Here is an 11,304-nt window from a genome sequence, read left to right as displayed (position 1 = left end):
CACCATTTGGCACATTCCAGCCCATATCACGGCCCACGTGTCTGGCGTGCCGTGCCGGGCAGCGGGCCGCACATAATTTTTTTTTAAATATCTATATATATATTTTTTGAATAAATTTTAAAATGAGTATATATAAATAATTTTATTAAGGAAAATTTGTAAATTACCACCCAAATAGTAGACCTGTCCTGAAATTACCACCCGTTAATTTTTTATTTTATTTTACCACCCCTTAATTCAAAAAGTATTCAGTTTTCCACCTTTTTAATAATTGCTGGGGTGTAGGGAATATTTCAAACATCCCACACTTGAGCCCTACTGTGATCATACATTTAAGCATGGTGGCATCCAAAGGGAAGGAAGCTAGAGTAAAAGAGTCGACAACAAGTTTTAGGAACTTGTAAACCGTTCACAAGGTGAAGGTTACACCCCTTCATGATCCATGAGATCGCTAACTCCAACTATGACTAGATATTCGGGGATGAAGGTACAAATCCAACCTAAAAGAGATTGAACCTACCCTAAAAATAGGCCTTTGCTTTATTCTTCTCGTATTCATACAATCAATAGGTTAACCCTAAACCTATTTAATCAATGTTGGTTGAATATTAATGCACAAACAAATCTAGTATTGGCGATCACTTGAATTATAGTCATATTAGCCTAAACAAGATTATTAATTATCTTATTAAGCCTGATTACAAGTACAAATTCCATTTGAACATGCATAAAAGGTGTGATAAAGAAATAACAATGACAATATATCCCTTTAAACATGTATAAAAGGTGTGATCAAACAACATAATAATAATAATAATAATAATAATAATAATAATAATAATAATAATAATAATATTCAATCTCAATAAAGCTTAATAATAGTAAGATCCTAGGCATGATACTAACAAGATTAATAACAAATCCTAGCATGTCACTAAACATTAAAGATCAAAGATTTAGCCCTAACATGATATAAGAAAGAAATAAGAAGCACTATACATGATATTAGAAATTTTAGTTATTACCCTAAACATGATACTAGAAATCATAAAGACATCCTAACATGATACTAGGAATCAAAATAATTAAAGCATGATCTCTATATCAAAATAATAATCAAAGCAATTACTTACTTGGATGCCTCGCATCTCTTTCTAATAACAAAATACACACATTAGTAAATTCAAGGAAAATAATGAACAATTAAATTAAATAATTGAAATAGGGATTTGGGACCAAAACCCTCAGAAATTATAAACCTTTCACGTCTAGGGCGAATGCAACTTCGAACTTGGCTAGGTGTGTCTAGAACTAATGTATGTGGAATTTTGTATTAGGGAAGGTTTAAAAAAAGAATAGAAAGAGAGTAAGATTCTAGCTTTAGAGAGAGAAAGAATAGAGAGAGTTGTGAATGAATAAAAACGAGGAGATACAACCCCTATTTATAGAAAAAATAGTCCGGAAACGAATCAAGTCCCATTCGGAATAAAATACCTCATGTCGCCAATGACAGAGGTTAGCGCTAGGTGACAGCTATTAGCGCCAGGCGACAGACTTGTCGTCTTGCGCTAAGTCAAAAATAAAACGCGCTTTGCACGCAGAATCCTCTTCTTAATATGATTAAGCAGCTAATTCCGCGTTTATCAAATTAAAATCAGGTTTGTGATAAAACACTTATTTTATTCAAAATAAAACTCTTTAAAATATAATTATCAATCCTAATCTCATTAGAATTTAAAAGAACCTTCTAGATTATTCTAGAAGATTAAAATCAATCCTAATAACTTAAGGAATAATAATTAATAGGCCATCTTCTAGATCATTGGGCCACATATAAAAATTTTTTCGGGATAAATTTAGTTTAGACCATAACTTCCTCATTATTCATCGGAATTGGGCTTATAATATATTGTTGGAAAGCTTTTCGAGCCCAATCCAACTACATTATTATTGGACCCTTATCACGCACCAAACTAAATTGGAATAGCTATTTTCATAAATAGAGTATAGATAGAAATATTTTCAAAAATAGAAAGAGAGATATTTAATAAAAACAACCACATCACTAGACTTTTCACACTTTCACTTTATTTGATAATTAAATTACGTGAAAGGTATTCATTACTGGGTTCGGTTTTGGGAAGACACATTTGGTGTCTACAGGGGGGTTTTCCGTTTGTGGGCCCCATAAAACTACCTTCCATCCTTGTTTTTTCTTCTTTTCTCTCGACCTAACCCTCTCAATATTTCATTAAACTCTACCAACAATGGAGGAGGGTTCTTCTCCTGCAAATCCAAGTTTTTGATTCTAAAAGGTGCGCCAACAATGGAGGAGGGTTCTTCTCCTGCCTTTCCGCCGCCGACTGATTCCATTCCGACCACCACCGATACCGCTGTCAGCTTCCTCTCCGACCTCCCTTCTCGTGGCCTCTTTTCTTCCACCGCCGTTTCTTCTTCTAATTTGGTATTCTTTAAGCCCTAAATTTTAATTTCTATAGAAAATGTTAGTTTCTTCTGGTAATTTTTTGGATTACATTTGATTTTGAAGTTTGCATTGGATTGAATATCATAGAAAAACCTAATTCATTAGCAACAAGAACCCTAATTGTTGAAAATGCCCAATTCAATTGTCCCAAGAACCCTAATTCCCAAATCTACCCATTTACCCAAATTATAGTTGGCAAAGACCTTAATTTAAGAACAAATGGAATGGGAATTGAAGTTGCAAGCTGATTCAAATAGAAAAATCGGGGAAAATCAGTTAAAAAGGTTAATATAGTCGTTAAGTGAGGCTCAAATAGAAAATCCACCGGATTTTTGAAAATGGTGGGAATTAGAATACTTTTTTAATTTAAGGGGAGGTAAAATAAAGAAAATATATTTAACGGGTGGTAATTTCAAATCCGGTCTCCTATTTGGGTGATAATTTACAAATTTTCCTTTTACTAGGGAAGCCCACGCGCACGATGCGCGCGATATATTGAGCCATACATCATTGGAAGTTATTTATTTGAACCTCTAAGTTTACGAACTTTTAGTTGGTATTGCATTAGGAAGAAGCTCCATTCAATTATAGTTATACTAAAATTGTTATGAATAAGGATCTTATCTTGTTCACATACGATTTCTCTTGAAATGTTTCTATTAAGGAAGCATAAGCTAGTTATAAGAATAAAAAAAAAGTATAAGCTTAAGAGTTAAGATGAGAGATTGTAAGCAGCATAGTACATAAGCCAGTAACACAAGTTAAATACATGTGAGATAAAATAGACCTCTTTTTTTGTTCCCAGTTTACCAGTTAATGATTCATTTGATCCTAGTTTGACTACAAATTAAAGGTAGATTGTGCATAGAGTAACAAGGAGAACAAAAGATATATAGATGAAAGTGATGGTGCTGAATATAAGTGCCCTCCTTTGCTTCCTTCTCTTCCCAAAACGCTACATTCTACAAGTTCAACTTCAGCTGGATGAAGAGGAGGCCCCACACACATTATTCCTGCTATTTTATATCAACCACACAATAATAATCACTGCAAGCTCCATCTCAGTCTTGTTGTTCATCTTCAAATACCACTCGAATCACTCAAGCACATTTCCAATATTATATTCATCTGACAACTCCATTAATCTTGAGCTCTTTCAAACTATAACTGTATATGGGCGTCTCCAAATACCATGCATATAGCATATATATTCACATTTTCCTATGCTTTTACAACATAAACAATTATATTACAAAAACTATACACTTCCTTCACTTTTTTTATAAAAAAATTGAATTGCCATATAAGTACAAGCCAAAGGCATATTTAGTCAACAACCCATATTTTTATAAGCAAATGCTTGATGACCAAATTAAGGGCCCTTATAAAACTTGGAAAATATGGTTAATTTTAAAAATATATATATTAATTTCTACTATTCAAGAAACTAACTTCAAAAACATTCAGCAACAATCCAAATAAAGCCAACACAATATGAACCACACAATATTCAATATTTAGTATTCTCATCTTTACACCTTGAAAGCAGAGAAATAACAAACTTGATATCTTGAAAAAACCTATAGTTCTTGTAAATGCAACATTATGCTGATTGAATTGATTTATGGAAATATCTATCATGATAGATTTAGAGAAGCAGAGCTTACTGTAAATGTTATCAGGTCAATTAGATTGTTCTAGCACTTATATTTACTTAAACTATCATTCTATAAGAAACTTCCGTAGTAAATGAATTCTATGCACAGATAATTTAATAAAACTTCCCACGTGTTATCCAAAGCCAACAAACATTGATTATATTCTTGATATGGGGAATTTTAGGTCGTTGGATTCTAAAACACCTTCAATTAAACAAAAGAGATAACCAAACCTACTCCTAGTATAGGGGTAAGTCCGAGTCGAACCACGAGGAATGAGGGGGAGATTGCTATAGCCTAAAGTCAAGCTACTTCAAAGAATGAGAGGTAGTTTGTAGTGTAACTAAGGTTTCAATCAACTAAATAATGAATAAAATCGATATAACAAACACTAGGGATTAAGGATCCAAATGCAAGCTTGATAATCATGCCAAGAGAAGAAAACTCAACTGATTCAAACATTGTAAAGGAAAATAATAGTTGCAGTCAAGAGGATTCAAGAGCTATCTCCTATAAGTCAATCTAGGGTTCACTAGGAATGACAAACAAGGAAAATCACAATAAAATTCAATCAACTAAAGCAATTCCCAAATCAAGGGTTCATGTCATTGGAAATTACAGTGCAATCTAGTTTGATTATCAAGGTTGATCACTCTTAATCAAATCGATAACATGCACAACTATATTAACCAATATATTAATTACAACATTTCAATCAATCAAGAATCATCAACAAGCAATGATCATCAATCAAGCATGGTTCACCATCTCCCTAGCAACTGATCTACTCACTAGACTGTAGGGAATATTTCAAGCATTACCCCAAACTTGAACCCCACTGTGATCATACACTAAAGCACGGCGGCGTCCAAAGGGAAGGAAGATAGAGCAAAAGAGTTGCCAACAATTTTTAGGAACTTGTAAACCGTTCACGAGGTGAAGGTTACACCCCTTAACGATCCAGCAGATCGTCAACTCCAATAGGTCTGGAACCATAACTGGTACACTAGTAGAAAAAATGCTATTTGTAACGCCCTATTAGTAACTGGCCTATGTTATGCTAGTTATGAAATCATTAATTGTAACCGACTAAGATAATGTCAGTTACAAATTTCATGACATTAGTAACCAGCGTAATAAATGCCAGTGACTAATACGTGTTTTATCATTGTTTGAAGTTTTATTAGTAACTGACTAAATAAATGTCAGTTACAAATATTAAGTCAAAAAAACTTTGACTAAAAAGCTTGTAACTAGTTTACAAACGCCAGTTACAAATAATAAGTCAAAGAAAATTTGACCGAAGTGTGTAACTAGCTTATAAACGCAGTTACAAATATTAAGTCAAATAAAATTTGACCAAAGCGTTTGTAACTAGCTTACAAACGCCAGTTACAAATAATAAGTCAAAGAAAATTAGACCAAAAATTTTGTAATTAACTTACAAACGCCAATTACAAATAATAAGTCAAAAAATAAATTTTGTTTATTTTTTTTTGAAGCAACAAATATTAAGTTTCTGCCAGTAAATTAGCTAGAAAATAAAAAAAAACAAACTCAAACTTTTTGCACGTTCGCTCCAATGAACTGCTCGAGGTGAAACTTCTTCTCCGCCTTCACTGCTCCTCCTTCTCCTTCGCTGTATCTCGCTGAATTCAATATTGTTTTGGTTTGTTCGAATTTGAGATTAACTTTAGCGGATTTATATCAAGGTTTTTTCCTGTTTTTCGCTAACTCTAGCTTCTTCAACATCACACAACAAATTTCTAAAGGGTTTTTCCGAACAATTCTTTCACTTCCCATAAACCCTAATTTGATAATTTTAAATTCAAATTTCTCAAGGGTTTTTCCTGATGCTTTGATCCCCGATTATCTGCTCTACCATGGTTTCCGGTAGGATTTTCGCTTTCAATTTCGTCGCTTTTTGTTGTATTTTGGTTCTTGCTTTAATGGCGCTTTCCATTTGCTTAATCAATTTAATTTTATTTGAATATTGTTATAGATGCGGATATAGAAGATTACATATTTGAGTATTTCGACGATGATGAAGACGAGCAGTTGACATTGAGAATCAGTTATATAACTCCAAAGGTTATTTTTCGATGCTTCTTCAATTTGATTGATAATATAGGATTTGTGGATTTCCTTTGAATTATTGATTTGAACAGCAATTTGGGAATGCGTTTGATAAGTTACTCAAGGCATTAAATTCGTCCGATTGAGAGAAGGAGTATGGTCGAGCGGGACCTTGATAAACTAGCGCTTTGCGGGAGGCCCGTACTTTAATTTGCTTTTTAGTTTATTTTTTTTTCTTATTTTTGTGTGTGTGTTTTATTTTATTTTATTTTTTAATTTTTTTATAGAGAGGTAAGGAGAGTGTAACTAATGCTTGTGGGAGTTTGTTTTTATTTTGAGCTAGAGAAGGCTTCATTCACGCTGGAACTGCACTCGTATTCGATCGGGCGCGCGTACGCATCAGCAAACTTAGTCAACTTTGACACAGGGGCGGAGCTAGAAGGGGACGAGTGGGGACACTTGTCCCCCCATTTTCAAAAAAAAAATTAAAAAAAAAAAAAATTTAAAAAAAAAAAATAAAAAAAATGCAATTACAGATTTACAATCCTGTTGCGTTGCGACATTTTCCAGCCAGCCAAAGCCAAACCCTAAGTTTTTCAATTTTCAATTTCTCTCTCTTCGATTCGCCCTCGCCTTCGTCCGTTCGCCGGCAGTCTTCGTCCGTTCGCCGGCAGTTCGCACTTCGCAGCAGTGACGAGGTTCAACAGCCGCCCTTGAGCCTTCGTCCTTCGTGACTTCGTGTGTTCGTGACTTCGTCTGTTCGTCAATCGCCTAGCCGGCTCGCCGTGACGCCGTCCACCGTTCGCCGGCAGTTCGCAGCAGTGACGAGGTTCAACAGCCGCCCTTCAGCCCTTGAGCCTTCGTCCTTCGTGAATCGTGACTTCGTGTCTTCGTGACAGCGTGACTTCGACACTTCGTCTGTTCGAGACCTTCGAGTGTTCGTCATATGCATTTCAATGGAGGTATGAATCAATGAATGTATGATTAATTGAATAATTGATTACTTGTTTTGTTGTTTAAATGTTTAATTGTTTAAATTTACAGTAAATCTGAAATTCTGAATTTCATATTTTTATTACTTGTTTAAATGTTTAATTGTTTATATTTTTATTGTGAATTTGTCATTTGTGGCCTTGTGGGTATTGATTATTGAATAATTTGAATTGATAAATGATTATTGATTTATATTTGTTTGATTGTTTCCCCTGTTAGAGTTTTTGGTTGTTTTTGTGAAATGTGAATTTAAATTTATTAATTATTGTAAATTATTGAAATGTGTAGTTGAATTAGAAATTTAAAATCTTAGCCTCTTAGGTTTTGTTATTATGTAATGATGTGGATTGTGGTCTTGTGGAAATTGATATATAATTTTCGATTTAATTAGGAAATGTCAAACGATTCACCAAATTCAAACAAATCAAAGGCAACTAAACAACCCGATCTTCGACAATTCTTGTTTAAAAGAACGAAACTCAATGAATATGAGTCCAATGAAAATGAGTCCAATAACTCACCTTCATTTAGCTCCCCTCAAAGTCAAGAAAATAGTATGGAAATGGGTGGTTCAAGTAATAGTAATGTACCATTAGAGGAAGATTTGGTGTATGATGTTGAACTTCTTCCTCATGATCCGGGAAAAAGAATAAACATTATGGATTACCCCGCAAATGAACGAAATGCTGTTAGGAGGGGTTATATTCTTAAAAAACCTTGCCAACCAAAAACTCATGACTTCCCTACAAGACAAGTGTCTGGTTTGCGTCGCTTTAGTGTTCATTGGTTCAACAAATGGGATTGGCTTGAATATAGTATTGAAAAAGATGCTGCATTTTGTTTTGTATGTTACTTGTTCAAGAATGAAGTTGGTATTAAACCGGGGGGTGATGCATTTGTTGATGGAGGGTTTAGGGCATGGAATAAACCGGAAAGATTTGAGAAGCATGTTGGTGGAATTAAAAGTGCTCATAATCTTGCTTATGAGAAATATGTGAATTTAAGAGATGAAAAAAAGAAATCAATCTTGAATGTGATTGACAATGCAAGTGATGTGATTAAAAGTGAATATTTTATCCGCTTGAAAGCATCTTTATCTTGTTTAAGATTTCTTTTGGGGCAAGGTTTGGCATTTCGTGGACATGATGAAAGTGGGGAGTCATATAATAGGGGTAATTTCCTTGAGCTTTTGAAGTGGTTAGGAGAAAAGGTTGAGGAAGTAAGGATACATACTCTTGAAAATGCACCTAAAAATTGTCAAATGACTTCCCCTCCTATTCAAAAGGACATTATTAACTGTTGTGCCAAAGAAACAACTAGGTGCATAATAGAAGAAGTTGGTGATGATTACTTTGCTATATTGGCCGATGAGTCAAGTGATGTGTCCCAAAAAGAACAACTAGCTCTTGTTTTGCGTTTTGTTGATAGAGATAGTGGAAAGGTAATGGAGCGATTTTTAGGCATTGTTCATGTTGCTAATACTACCGCTTTAACTCTTAAAGATGCAATCATGTCTTTACTTGTTGAACATTCATTGAGCCCATCTATGATAAGAGGGCAAGGGTATGATGGAGCTAGCAACATGAAGGGTGAAATAAATGGCCTTAAGACTTTGATTATGAATGATACTCCAAGTGCCTACTATATACATTGTTTTGCTCATCAACTTCAACTAACATTAGTTGCCGTTGCTAAAAAGAATGATAGTTGTGGTTGGCTTTTCGAGATACTTGGAAATTTGTTGAATGTGGTTGGAGTTTCTTGCAAGAGAAGAGAAATGATTCGTCAAGATCAAGCTCAAGAAGTTGCTCGAGCCTTGGATGTTGGGGATATTGTGAGTGGATCGGGTTTAAATCAAGAACTTGGTTTGAGTAGGCCCGGGGATACTCGTTGGAGTTCTCATTACAAGTCACTTTTAAATGCCATCCTCTTATTTCCTACAATTATTAAGGTGCTTGTACAAATTGGGAAGCATGGTGCATCGGAAGATAAGTTCAAAGCTCAAATTGTTTTAGGACAATTAGAGTCATTTGACTTTATTTTTGTTGCTCACTTGATGTTGACTATTTTTGGATACACTAATGATTTGTGTGTTGCTTTGCAAAGAAAGGAGCAAGATATTGTAAATGCCATGGAACTTGTCACTTATACAAAAACGGTGTTGCAAAAAATGAGGGAGCGAGGATGGGATACTCTCTTAAACAAGGTAACTTCATTTTGCACTAAACATGGTGTTGTTATTCCCACTATGGATTCTCTTTATGTTCCTCATGGAAGATCAAGACGTTTTGTTGAAGAAGCAACAAATGAACATCATTTTCGGGTTGGAATTTTCTTAAGACTAATTGATTTGCATCTTCAAGAACTTGATGAACGATTTAATGAGAGGAATATGGAGTTACTATTATGTATGGCTTGTTTAAGTCCTAAAGATAACTTCTCATCCTTTGATAAAGATAAGGTACTTAAACTTGCCTCTTTTTATCCCGAAGAATTTTCAAGCTTTGATTTGATGGCTCTTGAATATCAACTTGATGTATTCATGGAGAATATGCTAAATGATGAAAGATTTCAAGGTTTAAATGACCTTAATTCTCTTTCTATGATGCTTGTTAAAACCAATAAGCATAAGACTTTTCCTCTTATTCATTTGCTTATCAAGTTGATGTTGATTCTTCCCGTTGCCACGGCAAGTGTTGAAAGAGTGTTTTCTGCAATGACATGTGTCAAAAACAAGTTGCGAAATAGCATGGGTGATCAACTTATGAATGATTGTTTGGTCACTTTTATTGAGAAGGATGTCTTCTTACGAGTTTCCGACGAAAAGATTATTGATCGATTTCAAAGTATGAAGACTCGAAGAATGAACTTGTAATTTTAATGTAATGTTTATGTAATTTTTTTCATCATTTTGAATTGTATGACTAAGTATATATTTGTATTTTGAAATTTTAATATTAAGTATTAACCAATTTGTGTGTGAGTTTTTTTTTTGTTTTTTTTTTTTGTTAAGCTTTTCGTAAGTTAAGCATTTTGTCCCCCCAAGTTGAAAATCCTGGCTCCGCCACTGCTTTGACAGGCCATAACTTTTTATCCGATTTTTGCGTGTGACCTGTCGTTGGAAAGCTCTTCAAGTCTAGTTTCCAATGCAATTAGAATCACTTTATTATCATTTATATATCAAAAGTTATGATCGAAAGAGTACATCTGACTCAAATTTGAACTTTTTCCCACTAACACTTTGTTTCTTTCTTGCCCAATTTTGTTCCAAAGAGATGCATTGCAATCCTCGAGGCTTTGGTGACATTGATGTGGTGATGATGAAGAGTAGTCACCTTGACTACTAGCTTCCCTTTAACACAATGAGGACATTGTCTGATTTAGCTTGGGGGGAGGTTCTAGTGTTCGTATGGTACATCTTTCACTCTCTCTCTTCTCTTTTTATTTTTATTTTTCTTAGTATAGATTTTATTACTTTCTTAGGTTAGTTTTGTTCCAATGAATTGTAAATTATGCTTCCCTGTGCTCCTTACTTGAGAAAAATTGTTTTGATTCCTGGTATTTGATGATAAGCATTGTGGATTAGTTTATCATGATTTGATGTTTGATTGCCTTGAAATCTTAACATGCGTCAATTTTGTCCAACTACTTGTGAATATAGTGCTTGACTAGTTTATTTGGTTAGGAATGTGTGATAGTTCCATAGTTCTTGGTATGTCAATGAATTTGAGTATTGATTTGCAACTATAAGTAATGTTTATATGATTCATTATTATGCACATTGAGGAGGGCGAAGGCATTTGTTCTTTTAGGTAGCCTCCAGATGATTGTAGATACATTTGTTCCCTTCTTGCTACTCATGTTGTTGCCTTGACTTTTTGTTTTTTATTAGCCATATTACAAGTCTATTTTGCCCCATTGGTTACTAGTCCCAAGCTTGGCTTGGGGGAGCTATTAGCGAGTGAGGTGAGGGAGTTTGTAGTGTGCTTATTATTTGCACAATTTGGGTGGGCTTTTGAAAAGTTATTTTGTTTTTGATCATGTTTATTTTTGATGAGTTTGAGAGTTATATTTTCTTGAAAAAATAAAGTA

At 34.2% G+C, this 11,304-nt stretch overlaps 1 protein-coding gene and 1 long non-coding RNA gene across 2 annotated transcripts; both read left to right on the top strand.

The window, feature by feature from the left end:
* Positions 1–5,466: 5,466 nt before the first annotated feature.
* LOC110716599 lies at positions 5,467–6,744 on the top strand. The gene is made up of 2 exons (XR_002510520.1): positions 5,467–6,036; positions 6,146–6,744. It is a non-coding gene; the product is annotated as an uncharacterized LOC110716599 (long non-coding RNA).
* An 862-nt stretch (positions 6,745–7,606) lies between these two features.
* On the top strand, positions 7,607–10,087 carry LOC110716666 (zinc finger MYM-type protein 1-like). Its single transcript, XM_021895312.1, has one exon. It carries the CDS (start codon positions 7,607–7,609, stop codon positions 10,085–10,087), a length of 2,481 nt encoding a protein of 826 aa, XP_021751004.1.
* Positions 10,088–11,304: the final 1,217 nt, after the last annotated feature.

Source organism: Chenopodium quinoa, unplaced genomic scaffold (genome assembly GCF_001683475.1).
Source record: "Chenopodium quinoa cultivar QQ74 unplaced genomic scaffold, ASM168347v1, whole genome shotgun sequence".
NCBI classification, from domain to species: Eukaryota; Viridiplantae; Streptophyta; class Magnoliopsida; order Caryophyllales; family Amaranthaceae; genus Chenopodium; species Chenopodium quinoa.
The sequence above is the reverse complement of the archived record's forward strand: the minus strand, read 5'-3'. Positions and strand labels throughout refer to the sequence as shown.